The sequence below is a fragment of the Choloepus didactylus genome, chromosome 21 (genome assembly GCF_015220235.1).
Source record: "Choloepus didactylus isolate mChoDid1 chromosome 21, mChoDid1.pri, whole genome shotgun sequence".
Classification (NCBI taxonomy): domain Eukaryota; kingdom Metazoa; phylum Chordata; class Mammalia; order Pilosa; family Megalonychidae; genus Choloepus; species Choloepus didactylus.
Window position 1 is genome coordinate 1217992 of NC_051327.1, and position 19221 is coordinate 1237212.

At 44.3% G+C, this 19221-nt stretch overlaps 1 protein-coding gene across 1 annotated transcript in view; it reads right to left on the minus strand.

Moving 5' to 3' along the window:
* Positions 1 to 2933: 2933 nt before the first annotated feature.
* The window catches only part of CACNG3 (calcium voltage-gated channel auxiliary subunit gamma 3), a 103879-nt gene continuing 87591 nt past the window's right edge, over positions 2934 to 19221 (minus strand). Inside the window, exons 2-4 of the mRNA XM_037815287.1 lie at positions 13427 to 13510; positions 8365 to 8505; positions 2934 to 3978 (exon numbers count right to left, since the gene is read on the minus strand). Of these exons, the coding sequence (XP_037671215.1) occupies positions 3467 to 3978; positions 8365 to 8505; positions 13427 to 13510 (737 nt within the window). The 3' untranslated portion in view covers positions 2934 to 3466. The remainder of the gene's footprint in view (positions 3979 to 8364; positions 8506 to 13426; positions 13511 to 19221) is intronic.

Genomic DNA, 19221 nt, shown 5'->3' on the forward strand with positions numbered 1-19221 from the left:
CATGTCGCCATGTGACAGAAGCGGGCATGCAAGTAAAGGATCCCCAAGGATTGCAGTAAGTCAGCACCAGAATGCTGCAGACTCTAAGAGAAAGCATGGCCTATGATATCTTGATTTTGGACTTCAAACCTCTAAAACCATCAGCCAAACTAAGACAAGTGCATTATGAAGATAAACTCATTTAATCCTCACAAAGAACCTGTGGAATATGTACTGTTTCGTGCCCAATTTACATAAGAGCAGCTGAGTCCCAGGGAGATTACCTTGCCAAAGATCTCATGGCTGGTAATGTGGAGCTGGGATTGAACCCAGGCAGACACAGCTGCAGAGCCTGGGTACTCGAATGCTATTGCCAAACTGCCTCTCTTCTCCCCAACAGTATAAAGGTAGAGGCATGACTTGGCAGAGACCAGCTCTGGGGGTTGCACAGTAGAGAAGCACAAAGGAGAAACCAAAGGGTTGTGGTCTTGGGGACTGCTGTTGCTGGTCCAGAAATGAGTGTGCTGGGAAAGAGAGCTATATTTGGTGGAAAAGGAGATGGAGAACTCAGGGATGGAGCTACACATTGGATAGCCATGAACAGCAAAGCTTAGTAAGTAGTTGTTGCATGGGTTTTGGAGTCAGACAGGTGTGAGTTCCATGACCTGTTTTACTGTCTACTTGCAAGTTTCAATATCTGCACAATGGGTTTAACAATAGTACCTACCACAAAGGTTAAGATTAAATGAGACAAAATAAGAAGTTCATGGCACAATGCTTGGCACACAAGGGGGGCGGGGGCTTATTGAATGTGAATACTCTTCATTTTGGATGATAGGGATTGGCCAGGATACTGGCTGTGGCCTTGGAGTGGTTATATTAATATTTTTTTATGCCGGTAATGTGTCCAGCTGAGCAGTTCTCAAGCAGAGGCACTCTGAGGGCCCAAGCAGGGAGCACATAGAGATGGTACAGGGAGTCTTTCCAGGGCTCAGGTGCCCATTTCTCTCCTCCAGATGCCTGGCCTTCATGGAATGGCTCAATACTTGGCCTCCAGAGCCAGTTAAGCTCCTGGGACTTTTCTCTCCATCCAGATCAGCTCCCCACATACCATGTTTTTGACAGTCTCCCAAGGTGGCAGGCTGCTGTTTCTGCCTCTTCACAGTATTCATCACCTATTTGCTCCAGTTCTTAGATCCTCCCCCCTCCGAGGGTGACTGGAGCAGCTTTTTCCAAGGCGTGGGATGAGATGATTTGACATGGCACACAGCCGCAGCATTATAGATCATCAAATTGCATAGTGAGAAAGTTATTCCCTTTCGAGTTCTCCTTTGATCCTTCTGATTAAGTCAAAGAAAATGGCTTCTGTGGTGCTAGAATATCTTTGACACCTCTCTGACACTGAGATAACATCTTTTATATTTTTTTGTATTTTTTTTTTACAAAATGCAGGTGGCCTTCAGTTCAAGATAGGCGACACATAGAATGTAGTGCAATTGCTTTATTTTCATTGCATTTAGTTTTCCAGTTATCATTTGTTATGGCAGGTAATTCCAGTTTTCTTCTTACAGTGGTGATATAAAAGTTTCCTTCTAATGTATATTTACTGAAGTAGAAAGTGAATAATTTAAAGAAAAACATTAGGTAAATAATCATCAACGTGGTACATGGATAGGAACAATTTCACAGGGATTGTACTCAAATAACTAAGGTTTAGAAAGCGCTGGTCTGGTGGGGAAGCCACTCACCTTAGGAAGCAGAAGGTTTGGATATGGATGTCAATTCTTGGATATCAGTGATAGCTCACTAATCATCTAAGACACTTCTTTGACTCTCTACTTCCTCACCTGCCAAAATGGAAATCCCTACTTCACATGGTTGTTTTCAGGATTCAATGAGATAATTTGATGTATGTGAGCATAATTTGCATGGAATGACTTTTAAGTGTTAAAACAAAATGAAATAAATTGTTTCTAGTCTGCCCCATGCTATAAAATTCACCACATGAGTGTGGACAATGGGAATGAATGATTCCCATTAATGAGAATACAATCTGGGCAAGTCAGGAAACCTCTCTTGCCTCAGTTTCCTCATCGGTGAAATGGGGATATTAATAGTATCTTCTTCATGGAGTCACTGGGAGGATAAAATGAATCAATGTGTCTGTGGCACTAGAACATGGCCTGGCACAGAGCAGTGTTAATAAGTATTAGCTCTTAAGACCATAACCCTGCCCCCTCTTGGGTGGCTGCAGCCCTAAGTGGGAAAGCTCTTTGGAAGTGTGAAGTGCTGGGTGTAAACCAAAAATGCTTGTGAAATTGAATGTTGGCAGAGGTGACATCTATTTCTCATGCTGTCTAATGTCAAATATTCAAATATCCTTCCACTCTCTCTTACCAGAGTCCTCAGATCCTGTGCAAAGTAGATTCTCCCCCTCCCCTGCCCTCAACATAGAATAGTTATCATTCGGCTTTTATCTTCCTGCAACAATGCTCACTCTGCCAAAGAAGCCATCCAAAATGTTAAAAAATATATTATGATTATTTACAATGTGCTAGTCATTTTGCATGTGATATTTTATTTAAACCTCACCACACTATGGAATTGAGTACTATTATCATGTTCCATTTCATAGGTAGGAGACCAAGGCTTAAAAGTCAGGTCCTAGGGCTACTGAGTGCTGGAGCCAGATTTTTGACACCAGCAATCACATGCTCGCCACCGGCCACTCTCCAGGGACTCTGACGTTTGTGGGGAAGACCCTGCTGCTTTCAGGGGTGCAGGGAGATCCCTCTGAGTGGCTAGAGTGTAGCTGAGCACAGCTTAACTTCCGAGAGAGAGACAGAGATAGAGAGAGAGAGAGAGAGAGAGAGAGAGATGAGCCAGTTTGAAGGCAAGGGAGTGAGTTCATGCAGGAAACACCCAGAAGAAACAAAACACCCCCACTCAGTTGGTTACAAGGCAAAACCTTTAATAATATGAGTGCTTATTACATTAGCTGCTTTGGGGCTCTGACATCTTTGATTTCTGGTCATGTTTTTCTAAAATGTAAAGGTGGATACCTCCCTCAGGGCCACCTAGGTGGTTGGTTTCCTGAGGATTTGTGTGGGTGGACAATGGGTACATCTACGCACGCCCTGATGGGGATTCGGGAATCCCCCCAGCCACCACCCTTGACTTTTAGTGAAGTCCTCTTCCAAGGAGGGAAGAATGTGGAGGTCCTTCCAGTAAAGAAGGAAGAAAGGAAAACATCTGGCACAGATACACAGAGAGGAATGACATTAAGGGATTGGCTTGGAGAGTCAGGAATGGAGGGGCCGGGACTTGGGGAGTGAGGGGTAAAGTGTGGGAAAGGGCCGAGTCCATTTGGTTTCATTCTTTATAAAAAGTAATACCATCACTAGGACCATGCCATGCAACCTCAGAGGCATCTCTGTACACTTCCCCAAGGACTGCACTGGCCGCGGGGCAGAGGTCAGAGGTCAGTTCAGACCGGCGTGGTGCGCCTGTTGGCCGGATTATTATGCAGTGAATCTTTGAACTCTTTGGGAGTGGAATTGTGGAACTGTAGAAAAGTGTGGTCCCGGTCAGAGTTGAGGAGGGTCCCCATGGTGATCTTTGAGGGGTCCCGGGAGAGGGTGAACATTGAGATGTCAGTGGAGGGGATGGTGTGGAAGCCTTTGCTGATGGGGGACAGGTCTCGGGATCTGGGTTCTGTGGAGCGAGAGCTTGATCGCCTCCGGAATCTATACCTATAGGGTGGAAGGCGGGCAAAAGTAGACTTCTTCAGGAACTCCGAGTGGGATTTGGCACGTAACTGCTGATGTTTTTCAATATAGATGTGCACAGCCACCACTCCCACAATTTCTGCAATGATGAATGAGAAGGCTCCGAAATAGAAGGACCAGCCATAAGAGTAGCTTTTTTTGGAGTCACGTTGCCCAGGGTCTCCAGCATTTGCTGATATATAAACTATGATGCCGATGATGTTGCTTAAGCCTATGAGAAGGGAAGAGAAAAACCATATCTTTCATAAGCCTTAGAGGTAACTGCAACTTTTAGTCTTGAAATATCTACAGAAAAATTGAGGTAACAGGGAGAGAGGAAAATGGGTTACAGATGGGAAATCCAACCCCAGTGCTCCTATAAGTTCTGTCTCCTGGGAAATGAAGAACTCGGCTGCTCAGTCCCAGGCATTATGTACTAAGAATACATCCTATTCCTACAGTAAAACTGGGCAGAACTCAGAATGCATTTATTTTCCCTTTAGAAGCAATTTATTCTATCAACACTTAATCTTCGGCACTAAGTCATGAGGATAGTAAAATGAACAATATACAGGTCTCTGCCCTTGAGAGACTGACATGTAAATGCAATTACAACAAAATACAGTAGGAGCTGCTCCAGAGACATACATAAAATGGTTCAGGAGCAAAGGGAGAGAAAAAGACTAAGCCACCTCACTTTGAATATAAGGTGACATTAAAACTGGGTCTTGAAAATTCAATAGGGGAGGATCAGGAGATGAGAGCTTATTGCCCTGAAGTGTGAGAGAGGGACTTGAGAATGACTTACTAGGGTTCTAGTGTGGATGATTGGGAGGTTGGTGGCCTCTTGTGCCAGTAGAGAGATCAGAATTAGAGAAAATGAGAGATTTGGGTATACTGAGTAGTTGGAAGTGCTTTGGAGAGTGGAAATGGAGCTGCCCAGTGGACACACATGGATCTGGAGATGCAGTTGAAGAACTCAAGAACACATAGGGAATGGATGGTAGCTTACTGAGTCTTTTTATCTGCAAAGAGCCAGATAATGCTCTAGATGAGGAATTGAGGACCCTGAAGCTGATGTCTCCTGTGGTCAAAGGCTTCAGACTTAACTTCCCCAAGTGCCAACTGAATAACATTGGAAAAGCTGCTCAGCCCTTTGGAAAGGAATTGATTCCCTAAGGAGTAATGAGAAGAAACCACATAATCTGACAGCACAGGGGCTATGTTCTTCTTCAGCCACCTTTCACAAATTATTGCTCTGAAGGGGAAATGTCCCATGTGGTCCCTTTGTTTCAAAGGTCTCCATCAGGGCTTGGTTCCAATAATGATTCATGGAGGGTGGTAAATAACTGTTGGCTATTTACCTGGTGGCAAATAACTATTGGTAAATAGCTATACCAATAGTTGGTAAATAACTATTTCCAGGGGCCTCCTGAGTACCCCATTTCTTGGATATCCCAGATTCTTCCCAGAGACCCTCAAGATCTACTCCTAAATGGTTAAAGCTTGGCATAGCTAGGGCTACAGGACTCTGCTCCAGTGCTACCATTTGAATTGGCTGGTGCAAATACATTAAGGGTTATTAACATTTTGAATATGACTTCTGCCCAAATTCCATGTAGGGCTTGCCCTTGAAGACAGGGCTGGGGTCTGCCCTGTCTCTTATTGGCATTCCCCAGCATAAGCATTCAGCAGGTGGACAGTGAGTCCTAATTGCTTAGTTGTTTCTTCACATGGTGATTGACACAACCAGTCCTGTGTCAGGCTGTAAGAAACCACAGGATGAAAAATGGCTTCTCTTCCTGGAGTGTCAATTTGGCTTGAAGATTAGTAGAGAAGAAACTTTTTTTATATATATTAAAATGAATGTAGATACAATAAGGAGGAGAAAGCAGAATTCATATGAATTTTGAAATGTCTTTGAATTCAAAAGACATTTCAGCAAGCTGAAGGCTGCTTCTAACGATGCCCTCTGACTCCCCAGGGAAGTATTTTCTCTCTCCTCCCTACCAGCAGGAAAATTTTGGCGGCAAAGTTTGAGAAGCCCCAAAAGGTGGTCTTGAAAAGGGTTTAAAAAAAAGAAGTTCAAAGACGGGTTCAGATGTTAGACCAGGTTAAAGGAGGAAGGCAGCCCAGTCAGCTGTTATTTATGGGATGCTTACTGTATGCCAGGCACTGTGCAAAGTCTTTAAGTGCAAATCTCAATTAATCATTGCAACAGCCAGCTTTTTAAAAAATTGCCTCCATTTTACAGATGAGAAAACCAAGACACAGAGAAGATAAGTAATTTCTCAAGTCTACAGCTAGGAAATGGTGGAGGTGGGATTTGAACCCAGGACTGTCTCTTGGCTCCAGGTGGATTTAGATTTCAGTCACAAGGCATAGGAAGAGCAAGATGTGAGTGGGCAATCACGTTGTCTCAGCCCAGACCATAAGCTCTCTGAGAGCAGGGACCAGGTTCATCTGATTCATTGCTATGGCCCCACCCCAACTCCTAGATCAGAGCTCGACCCATAGCAAAAACACAGTGTATACTTGTTGAATGAATGAGTGAATGAATTGGGTTGGCATGAGAATTAAGTGGTACAATGTGTATAATAACAGCTACTATGTATTGAGCACTTACTATATACCAAGCACCACTCTAAGCAACTCAGTTAAGGCTCATAACAGCTTCAGGAGGTGGGTCCATTTTTATCCCCACTTTTCAGATGAAGAGACTGAGGCACAGAGAGGTTGAGTGACTTGTCTGAGGTTACACAGTTGGGAAGTAGTACAGCCAAAATTTGTACCAGGCAGCCTGACTTCAGAACCCATCCTCCTAAGCATTATGCACAATGCCTGGGACATAGTGGGTGTTCAGAAAAGGGCTGTTGACTGTTTGCCTGAAACCACAGAAGCTTAGTGCAGCTGAGCACAAAAAGAGCCTTAGAGAGTATGGAATCCTCCAATCGTTTCATTTTACAGGTGGAAAAACTGAGGCTCCCAGGGTCCCTCGGAGAGATAAGTGGAGGGTCTTAGATTAGATCCCCACCCTCATCAGGGCTCTCAGTTTCCCAGTTTCCCTGTGTCTAATCAGCCCACCATCTCTCTCTTGTGAGAAGAAAGTTGCTGGTGACAAATTCTTCCTTGACAGTCCCCTTGGGGGACAAAATAATGATCTCCTTTTTGTGGGAAACCCTCCTGTCAAGCCCAACACAAGCATCCTCTGGGTCAGTCAGAGCCCAGGAGATCTGTTTCCAAGCCACCAGCGACCAGAATGTGCCTCAAAGCCCTACATGTCCGGGGTTTGCCGGTTTGTGGACTGTCCATACGGAGCACGGTCAGAGGCCCCACTGCCTTTGGGCTAACAACATCCCCCACGGCAAGATGGAACTTTCTCCCTGGTCTGCTGCTTGAATCACTTCCCAGAGACTCAGAGCTGGGTGCAGTCCAACTGCCTCCTTTTACAGAAGGGGGAGTAGAGTGGGGAAGGAACCTGAGCAAGTTCTTAGAGGGGGCCAGGATGCTGCACCTCAGACTTCTGAACTATATTGCTAATGCATCTCTACTACTAAAAAGTAGTATTGTGCTTTCCCGTACCTGGCATTCTGTTTCCTCACAGCGACCCTATGAAGTAGGAACCATTATTATTTCCCATTTTACAGGTGAGGAAACCAAGGTAGGGGGAGTTAATAATGTCCCCAATGGTAGAACTAGAATTCAAATCCAGGAGGACTGGGTGTAACCCCACATTCTCACTTACCATTTTATACCCTCCTTGTTCTCATCCCAATAGATATTCCACCATTATTATACGAAGTTTGAATGTCACCAACAAGAATCAAGATCCCTGCCCCACCCTGATCTTTGCTTCTCTGAAGTTTTCATCTGGCTGAGAGGGGTGGGGAGAGGTGGTAAAGAGATAAAAGGAGGGATGGAAACCCAGAGGAAAAAGAGGAAGGTGAGGAAAGCAGAGGGAGGAGGGAGATAAAGGGAGAAGAGGGTCGGCAGAGAACAGGAACCCCTCTCCAAAGATTGTCTCTTAGCTCCCTTGCTACCCTGTGACTTCTTCTGGCCAAGGCAGCTATTGGTTATAAAGTCTTCCCTGAGAGCATCTGGGGCTGCTGGCCTTCCTTTGTTCCCAGAGATGCTTTGGAAGGTGCAAGGATTTGAGCACTTGAAAGGATGCTAACAATGGTTAACTAGCAAACACATATCTCAAAGTGCCAGAGATAGTGTATTAACAAGTCCAAGTGAACAGAAAGTTGAAAGTTAGACTCCTTAAAAACACACTGCATCAGTCTCTCATGCACACACACACACACAAACCATGATGTGCCCTCCTTCCCTGTATGTGCAAGCACATCCTTAAACACCCTCTTGTTAATCAGTCTTTCACCCTTCCAGCTGACCCTGCCATCCTCCCTCTTCCTCCTCTTTTCTTCATGCCATCCTCTTCTAGAGTTTCAGTATCTTCAGTTCTAATTAAAGTTTCTTGGCCCTTATTCTTGAATAGAAGTTGAATATGTTACTGCTCTTCTCCTGGAGGGAAACCTGGATAGCACTGCTTTGTCCACATGGCCCTGGCTGTGGTTTGGTGCTTGGGGAGATCTCAGGGCTGGGGCCACACACTCACCTGCGGAAACAAAAAAGATGCCCGCGCTGAGGATGACATTGTGCCTGCTGCGGTGGAACTCGCTGGCTGCCACACAGAGCCCGCCAAAGAACAGCAGCGTGACGCTGAGGATGGGGAAGACACTGGAGGCTCTCACAGCCCCTGTGGAGAGAAGGAGAGGGTTCTGCCTGCCCCCAAGACCCACGCATCTGTGGGGAAACAGCACATAAGTGGGAGAACCGAGCCCACACTGGCCACTGATGTGCATGAGTGACTGGGGCAGTGATCAGGACCCTGGGTTTAGAAGCTCCTCCTCCCCTCACTTAGGGTTTAATCCTCTGCAATCACCGTCTTGAGAATCTTAGCAATTTATCTTTGATTTTGTGTTTTGTAAGTGAAGTCTGATGGGACAATGGAGCATGCACTGGGGGCTTGGAGCCTTGACCTACATGAGATTCCCTCCCCAACCTCCCCATCTCCCCACCTCCTCCAGACAGGTTCTCAGTTGTCCACTTCCCTGCCTGCCCACAGTGACTGCTGCTGCCTTCTGCTTCTGGCAGGGGCCTGGGCATGGATGCAGGGTGAGTCAGGGTCAGGCGCAAGCCCCAGGTGCGGTGCCTATAAGGGTCTGTACTCACCCTAGGAGTACTCCCATGCCCAAGGGAGTATGACATTAAATAGCACGTAAAAAACACTGTGACAGGTCAGGGGAGAGATGGCAGAAGAGAGGAAAAACTTCTCCTCTGCCCCTCCCTGCTTTTTGGGCAAGGGTCCAGGGATTTTCATTTCTCATTGGGCCCAACGTGTAGCCAGCCTTGCATCCAGGGGCTTCCATCAAACTCATCTATTTACTGAAAGGCAGAATCTTTCCCAACACACACCTAGATTTGCTGAGTATGGGGTCTGGCAATTAATATGAGTTTAATACCCATTTATTTGCTGAATGAACAAATGAATTTATTTACTCATTGAAAAAAAAATATTTATTGAGCACCTACTAGATGCCAGGCACTGTGCTGGGTGCTGGGGATACAACTAGAGGAACTACCTGAAATGTTTCACAACCAGAAGGGGACAGGCCCAGCCTTTTGGAATGCACACTGGCCAGAGGGCTGAAGTGGGATCCTGGAGGACCCTTATGTTAACTCTTCATTAACATGAAGGGCCCTCTTCATTAATATGGGGAACTGCATGTTGACTCTTTAGTTGCTGGATCATGGAGAGGCCTGAAGTTCCTGGGGGCAGGACCTCATGGTGGGACACCTACTATTTATCAACCAATATGAGAGTATTTCTCTATTCTAAAATCTGCTGTGTCCAGACCAGAGTAGATCAGCTGAATGTGAATTCTGTATTCAGCGATGTACAAAAGAGCCAGAGACCTTGACCTCAATGGAGCTGACAAAATAGAAATAACAGGCAAGACCAGTGGCATACTTTGTGGAGCCTTGTGCAAGACAAAAATGTGAGATTCCTTGTTTCAAAATTATGAAGAATTTCAAGAAGGCAATAGCAGAGCATTAAGCCAAGCAGGGCCCTGTGTGATGGAAAGGTTTGCAATAACCCAGAGGAGAGATGACGGTGTCTTGGGCTTGGGTGGGTGAGAAGTGGTTGAATTTGGGATATATTTTGAAGGTAAAGCTAACAGAACTTGCTGATGGGTTGGCTGTGGGGTGTGAAGCTTGAAAGGACTTGACAATGACTCCAGTATCTGGTGCTTAAGCAACTGAGTGCCTGGAGGTGCCCTTGACTGAAATAGGGCCCGTGGGAAGAGCAGGTGGTGTGTACTGGGGGGAAGGATAGCCAAGTTCACTTTTGGCCACGTTGAGTTCAAAGCTTGATTTACTTACTCAGTGTCAAGGCTTTGACCCAAACTCAACTGTGTTTTGCTGTTTATCCATCTCAAGATGTTTCTATTTGCACAGCAGTGCTCAAACTCCAACTGCAAAGTTCTTTCCACAACCCCATGACTTTTTTTTTCAGTTTCATGAAAAAATTTCCTGACAGTTTGGAAACTGATGTAGCCAATAAAAATTAAGTGGGAGGGATGATGGAGGAGAATGGTGTGTGTGTGTGTTGGGTGTGGGGAGTGGGAGCTGAGAGTCCTCAAGGTGAGGTGGGTGCAGTAAGGTGGGATAACGAGGTTGGAAACTCTCTTCCTTGAGAAATCGAGAAATTGGAGGGAGAGTCTTTGCTTTTGTTTAAAGGTGGCCATCCCAAATCACCCAACATGGGGGTCTAGGCAAACCAGGGTCCTAGATAATTGTCCTCCTTCCCACTCCTGGGCTGCATTGGTGACTTTGGGGAGGTGCTTCAAACTACTTAGAAACCCCGATGGGAGAAGTGAGACTTGGGGGAGGGAAACCTGGCTGTTCTGGGCCGTCCTGGTTTCCTGCCTGCCAGTTCCAGCCCAGGAGTGCTGGGCCAGGCCAGCATCGGAGCCGCCCTGCCCTGCAGATCTCTGCTACCACACAGGCTTGCAGAAGGCAGGGCTGGCTCTGTGGTTCCCTCAGCCCCCATGTCGCAAGGACAATCCCCTCCAAGTAGGCCATAGGTCCTCAGTGGGTCATGGACTTTGCTATGGGCATAGGAAATTTATAATTTCTAAATATTTTCATCTCTGACCTGTGGGCTTCCATTTGGACCCTTGGCCTGGGTCCCACACATTTTAGGGGTGGGTCTGCCTCCAGTGGTTTTAAGCTCCCATTTGGAACTTGTCAACAAACCTTTAAAGGGATAATTTGCTTTGTGTATTGACAGGAATTGTTTGAAGAGTCTATGTAGTAAGTTTAATCAATTAAAAGAGAATGGCTGATTTTCTTTTCCTTTATTTCAAAGGATAGCTACCTTTTGAAATGTGCCAGAAGGAAATGATTTGAATGTTTGAAGCTGTTGAATCATGTTGGTTGTAAAAGTGTATGTTTAAAACCTTTGTGTGGCTATGATATATGTAAATGTGGTTGTTTCCCATGTGGCAACTAATTGATGGTCAGACCCCATTCTTTATGCCACAAAAGAGATGTGAGCAGATCCTGTAGGCTCTGGTTACAGGTGTCTGCCACAGACAGGACATTTTATGCAGTCATGCTCTCCTAAGCTAATTAGAATCTACCCTGTATACCTATTTTAGCCCAGCGGACTCTCTGGGTTTCAAGGGGTGGGGGTAGGAAAATTTGGTGGAGTGTCATTCCACCCCTGGTGTCTGAACAGGACTTTGTGGAGTCCAGAGCTATTTTATTAGGAGTCTCTAGTCAACAGAACCAGTGGACTAGTAAAGATTCTGCTAGAGATTTAAGCTGTAGCTCACTCCAAACAGCAGTTGAGAAAGAGGAAACAGCAGAAAAATCAATGTGCCGAATCCCGGTCCCACTTAGGTTGTGGTCACAATGGGAACCAGCAGCACACACTCGTCTGTGCGGGAGATCCCTGCAGAAACATGCTCTTGGCCCTACGTGGCTGGGCCAGGGATTCCAAAATTCCCAGCAGGAAATCCCTGGGGTGGTGAAGCTGCCTCCTTAACCAGAATCTGATTCTGTGGTTATTGATGAAATACAGATAGAACATGGGACGGGGGGTGAGGTAGGGTGAAAGAAAGGAGGCATCCCCTCCTTCTGGGGGAGAGGGGGGTGAGGCAAGGAATGTGCTGGAAAAGGAACAACCTCCTTGAAGAGCTCAAAATCAGTGCTGCACGTTGTGAAATAGAAGTCACAGTTCTGTTTAGTCTCCAACAGGGCAAACAGCAAAATGTTTCATTACAGTAGGAAAGAAAAACCAAGAAAAACCATGGGTACTTTGGTGGCAACCCACTGGTGTGACTTCAAAGTCATTGTCTTTGAAGAGGTCCAAGTAATCTGTGTCATGCCCAATCTTCTCAAGCTAGATTTATAAATGTGCCCTTTATTCCCCGCACCAAATATTTTTGAACTGCTGGTGTGAGGGATTTGGATAAATTCTAAGTGGAAGGATAAGGAATGGAAAGAGAAATGCTAAGTTAATGATTAGAGGCTCAGATATAGACTCACCAGCCCATTTGCAGACTAGCAGACATGAGCCACCCAAAGACGGAGCTCAAAATTATTTTAATCTTAAAAACACTCTTATTGAGCTATGAGTTACAAACATCATCTGAACAGGATAATTTCTTATGGGTTTTTATTTATAATAGCAGTTTTTAAAACCTTAAGTTTCACATTCCGTTTTATTAAATTAGTCAATGCCTTAAAACTTTCTAGTGAACTTGACACACATTCTTATTGAAGAAATTACATTTAAATCCCAAACCAAGTTTTCTCTGTGCCTGGATAGACATAAGGCCCATGCCTTCTCCAGTCATGTGCAACAAATAGGAGCTAACACATATTGCTCCATTACTGAGTGTTGGGCCTGGGGCTAAGTGCAATGTGCATTAGCTTATTTAATTTTCATGACCTTGCCAGATAGATAATAATACAATCTCCATTTTGGACCCAGAAGAAGAAAATTAAGAGACAGATAAAGCAACTTGCCCAAGATCCAACCCAGCTACTGGGTGTCAGCTCAGTGTAGAAGCCCTGAGTGACCAGACGCCAGGACTCTTGCTTGAATCTGCCACACACAACTGCCACATGCGTCAGTCCGGTGTCATATGCAGGTTATTGACCTTGGGGAAAAACTAAGGAGATACTAGCCCTGCCCCAATAAGATGGAAATTGAAGGGAAGTCAATTCTTTGGATTGTTTTCTATTCTCCCAGGCCTTGCCACTTAGGGCCTTGCCCATTAGCACTTCAAATCAACCCTCTGGGGGAGGGTGAAAACTCGTATTCAATTTGAAGAAAAGTCTTTGGAGTTTCTTCTGAGGAGACTAAAAAGAACCTTTTAGTTTTGACTCATCAACTTTTTTTTTCTTTCCCATTTCTATTCATTGACAAAGAGACTTAGATATTAGAGCCACTCATATGTCTCTGTCTAGTATCACACCACGCTCCCTTCCACTTATTCAGTCCTAGGGATGGGTATTGAGAAGCCTCAGACTCAGAGGAGCTGGGAGATGGCTGGCTCCTCTTCCCTTCCCCCCAGGGGAGACCCGAGAAAGTGGGGACTTACGCAGCAGATACTCAGCTGTATCTTGTTCATAGTCAGCATCTTCAGGGAAGTGATCGATTTTCTTGCACACTCCTCGGAAAGCCCCTGTGGAAACAAATATGGTCCTGAGCCGGGGAAGGGGCAGAGCCCCTGGGGCCCAGCTTGGATCCTCACCCTCCACAGTGAAGATCCAAGACTAGTAGAGGGAATTGAAAAAAAAAAAAAAAAGGAAAAAAGAAAAAGACTGAAATTTTCTGCTTCTATGCTTCTATGGCAAGGTGTTTAGATCTGCTTAGAAGCATGAATAGCTATGAAGCATAATCACCCATATGAGGACCGTATTTTCTTTTATTTCCCCCAATCAGTAAAGGAAAAAGGGAAAAATAGGAAGAATTTAAGTATATTGATTTATCTTCCCAGTCTACACATAAGGAAAATGGGTATCAGAATTTTGCTTGCAAGCACACAGGTAGAGCCCGAGTTCCAATCCAGATCTGCTGAATCCTAAGTGCAGACTCCAGGCATCCAGGAATAGCCTGCCTCCCCCAATAATGCTTGTATCTGACAACTGGGCCCTCCCCATCCCCTTCTCCCTTCTCTCAGGATCACAGCTCACTGTTTTTTGCTGTGTGGCTCACCCCTTCAAGAGTCACAGGATTGCTATAGGCACACCTTGGATGGACTGACTATCAGCATTTTGCATCCTTTCCCTTCTTCTACATCAGCTTGACTTAACTGTTTGTGGGTGTTTGAAAATCAGTAGGTGTTTGTTAAATAGCCAATTAACCAATCTTTGGGGCAGTTAATGGCTCTGCCATTTCCTATAAATGACGGTTTCAGAACTTCTTACCCCAACATAACATAGAATTATGCATTAGCCTCCTTGTTCCTGTCTGGGAAGTCGGCATGGGGGTGAGGAGCAGTGTGGTGTCATGGAAAATGAACACAATTCATAATCAGAGCTGGACTTGTATTTCAGAGCAGTCTTTGTAAGAATTAAATAAGATCGTATATGAAGATGAGCTCATATTTGCAAAGCACTAGGCACATCATAATAATAGCTGTCACTTATCAGATGCATGGGCCAGGCACAAAGCTGAAACTTTAAATTCCTATCTCATTTAATCTTGTCCACTGCCTAGGAGGTAAGGTTATTAATATTGACATTTGATGATGAAGCAACTGAGGATCACAGAAGAGATTACGATATCACAGCTGGCAAATGGTAGAACTGATATTTGAACCCAGGCTCGAAAGCCTATGCTTTTCACCATTTCACTACGAATGGTAGCCTTTACTGTTTTGCTTATTATTTACAATAAGAATGCCTTATATTTAACCCTTAAGCAGGGCTCCAAGCCAGTGGTGTTTCATAATGAATAAGATGGAGTATATAAGTGTCCCCTTGGTTCTGATTATTACTCACAGGCAAAGAATGGACTAAGAAGCAAGAAGGAGGTCCTGGAAAGAGGACTTAAGGACATTCTTGAAAGAAAGACGAACTGATGACTTCTTCTCTGATGTTGCAAAGAGGCCTCTGTTTTTTCTTATTCAGATTTTAGAGTTACATCCACACATTCCTGTTTGTTTTTAAGACCCAACCCTTCTGGTTGGCTGGCTTATGAGATAACAGATAAGTAACGCATTAAGCACTCACTGTACACGAGGCATCATTCTAAGCAATTTACATGTTTTATCTTCTTTATCTCTCAAAACAGCCTTGTGAGGTAACTGGTATTCATGTCCTTAATTTACAGATGAGGAAACAGCTTTAGCAAAGTAAACGACTTGCTCAAGGACACAACTAGTAAGTGATGCACACTCAAGCATCAGTCTGGCCGGCTCCAAAGCCAAAGTTCTTAACCACTATTATGAGTTGCACTTTCCTTACCCAGTTCTAGAGTTGTAAGTAAACCCCCTTGTCAGGCAGCTTTATGATAATTTTTTGGTCCATCCACTGCTATTGACGGTGGCAATCAAGTGGACCAGTGGATTTTCTATCTACCATGGTTTTTCCATGAGTTACATTAGGGATCATGGGACAGGGCAAGGGAGCGGTGGTGGGACCATCACATTATTTTCTGTTTCACATACTCCACAGAAGACTTCATAGGAAGAAAAGGTTCAGCTGAAGATGAAATGTGAGCACTACTGAAACAAACTAGTCAATCATTGTGGGAATAAGGAACTGTAGGCTGTAGGCTTGCCTGCATCTGCTGTGGAATGGAGCTTACCCAAGGTGGCCAAAGGCAGCTTGAAAATGGAACTTAGAACCAGAAAACACCAGTCAGGCCTGGAGAAACACTCGCCAGATTTTAATGGTCCTAAAATATGGGGTAGCCCGCAGTCTAAATCTAGCCTGCCACCTGTTTTTGTACAGCCCATGAGCTAAGAATGGCTTTTACATATCCAAATGGTTGGAAAAAAAAATCAAAAGAACATTATTTTGTGACTTGTAGAAAAATACGTAAAATTCAAATTTTAGTGTCCACAAATAAAGTTTTATTGGAGCACAGCCACACATATTTTCTATGGTTGCTTTTGCCATATGGGTAGCTGCGATAGAGACTGCAAAACTGAAAATATTTACTATCCAGCCCATTAAGAAAAATTTTGTTGACCCATGGTCTAAAGGTGTCCATCTGTGAGGTAGCAAAAGCTGTGAGGGTAAAAGTGGAAAACAAAGGGACGTTTGGGCTTTCCTGGGATCAGAGGTCATTCTAATCCAGGTTGGTGTTCCTAAAGCAGATGATGTCAGTCCTCCAGGGCAAATCTGGGTTGCAGAATGTTTTGTTTTGTTTTGTTTTATGGTGTTTTTTCCTTTTTTCTTTCTTTCTTTCTTTTTTTTTTTTTTTTTTTTTACCAGCAGTGATTTATTGTATAGTTTGTTGTATTTTTAAAAATTAAATGTTGTTGAAATTTAAAAATCAGAATATTTTGCACATAAACATGGATTTGCAGATTTTTGGAAAAAATAAGGATGTGAGCTCTCCAGTTGGCAAAAGTCCCCACCTGGCCACACATTACTTGCCTGGCTCTGAAGACATTTGAGTTTGCAACACCGGAATCAAAATGTGTTTAGTAGGAGCCCAGTCTTTGGAGTCATACTTAGGTATGAATCCTGACTCAGCCACTTACTAATTGTGGGAAGTATGGTGAATTACTTTCCAACCTCAGTTTCTTCTTCTATATAGAATGGAGATAACAATAACCTCACAGAATTGTCATGAGGATTAATTGAGGCAGTAATAGTAGTTTCAGTGCTAGTCGCTCTTCTAAGCACCTTATGTATAACCTTTTTAGTCAGGCAGTGATGTAAAGCACTTAGTACTGTTCCTGGCATACAGTAAGAACTCAATAAATTATAGCTATTAAGCCATTGTTTCTGGTAGGTATGTAGGGTCAGAAGAAACTGTTGGGTATTGAAATGATATTAATGATCTTGAATCCCCAAAACACTGTAAACATGCTGACTACAATTAGAATGTAAACAAATTGAGAAAACATATTTTTGCAACAAGCAGTAACCAGACCTTTGTGCAAGGATATGTTTTGGACTGGCTTGATGCCTGCCAGAGGGACATCCTTTGATAAGAATATTGATGACCAGAGTTCCAAGGCATAAAACCCATGCAAATGCCACTTCAGGGAGCATCAGGTAGAGGCAGATTGATACCCAGTTGCTCTGACTCCTGGTTGCAATGCCAGAGCTGTGCTGGGAGGCTTGCTGCTGTCCTCTCCACACCATAACCAACACCTCCCGCCAACGGCTTCAGACCTTCCACTGATGCCATATTGGACTATTTCCTAAGTCCTCTTGCTAAAGGTACCTGCCTGCCTTGCATTGGCCCTTAGATTGATGGACTTTAGAAACTCCTGTATCCTCTACCTTTAAATGTGTTGTGTGCCCTTGACCTGGTTATTACATATTGGTTGTTTTGGCAGCTTGCAATTAAGCAAACAAATAAACTGCATTGAGCATCCAAACTATAGTTGTGCCAAATCTGCTTTCAATTTGCAATAGTTTCTCAGGTCATTTTATGACAATTTTACAATGCTTACAGAGATACATGATGCCATGGTGAGATCAAGAAAGCAATATACAAGGAAAGGGAATCAACAATTTCCCTGAGGAAGAGTCCGTGCTATAAGGAAGCTGCTGGCACCACAAGTCGTACACTCATCACTTTGCAAAGTGAACCTGGTCATTTGTATAAGGAGCATATTGCTATCTCCCAGAAATAACCACTATTTAGCGTTTCTGTACATTTCTTTCCAGGCTTCCCCCCCTCCACATTCTCATACACAAACGGTTTTACAAAATTGGGATCATGCTGTTCTTCTTCTCACTTACATTTTTTAGATGAGTATTTCCCCATTTCAGTAAATCTAAAAAAATATGATGGAGTTGGACTTGCCCCCAAATTACAGAGGATAGAACCAGGAGAGATATTGAAAACATATACCCTGCAAGAACAAAGTCACAATATAGAGACAAGAATGTCCTACCACCATTTTTATCTAAGGTCCTGGGACAAAGAGAGGCAGAAAGGAGGAACACGGCAAACCAGGAAGAGGGTCATGGCAGTTAGTCTGGAAGACAGATGCAGTGAGTATAGGTGGGAGGGGATTGGACCCTGGGTTAGGGTGGACCTGAGGACTGAGCTGTGAAGATTGGTTGATTCAGCTTTGTTCTTCCTACTCCTACCTCTCCCTCCATCCTTCCCTCCTTCCCTCCCTCCCACCTTCCTTCTTTCTTTCCTTCCTTCCTTCTTTCCTTCCTTCCTCTCCCCAACATTTATAAACACCTGTGGTGTACCCAGTGCTCTTTTATGTGCTAGGGAGTCAATGGTGACCAAAACAGAGAAGATGCCCATCCATCGAACTTATAGATGATAGATTTTCTGGTTTGCTAATGCTGCCATTATGCAAAATACCAGAAATGGTTAGCCTTTTTAAAGGGGGTTTATTTGGTTACAAATTTACAGTCCCAAGACAATAAAAGTGTCCAAACTAAGGCATCAACAAGAAGATACCTTCACTGAAGAATGGCCAGTGGCATCCGGAACACCTCTGTCAGCTGGGAAGGCATGTGGCTGGTGTCTGCTGGTCCAGGATTGTGTTTCAGCTCCTCTCTCAGCTCCTGTGCATCCTTAGCTTAGCATCTCCAAGTGTCCTTCTGTCCACAACTCCAAGCATCTCTGAGCATCTCTAAGCATCAGCAAGCATCTCTTGGAGCATTTTGTCCTCTCCTAGCTTCTCCGGAGCAAACTCTGGGCTAGTATCTCAAAGCATCAGCAAGCATCTGGGTCTCCTGGCTTAGCATATCCCAGGACATTTTCCTCTCTTAGCTTCTCCAGAACAAACTCTCGGCTAGTATCTCAAAGTGTCAGCCAGCACCTCAGGCATTTCTCCTTCCTCTGCTTTCTGTGTGAGCTCCCTTTAAATGACACCAGGAAACTAATCAAGACTACCCTGAATGGATGGGGTCAAATCTCCATGGAAACATTCAATCAAGAGGTCACACCCTAATCCAAGAGATTAAAACTCTGCCCCCACAAGATTGCATTAAAGAATATGGATTTTGGGGAGGCATAATATAGCCAAAATGGCACAATAGACTACTAAATAATAAACACAGTAACCAGGAATGAGGGAAACAAAACAGGTTATGTGACAGTGACTGCTAATTGGGTGGGAACAGGTGACAGGCACCTTTGGATCAGGGAAGGCCTCCCAGAGGAGGAGACATTTGATCGCAGATCTGAATAAAGAGAAGGAACTTGTTATGGGAAGAGTCAGGGGAAGGGCTTTCT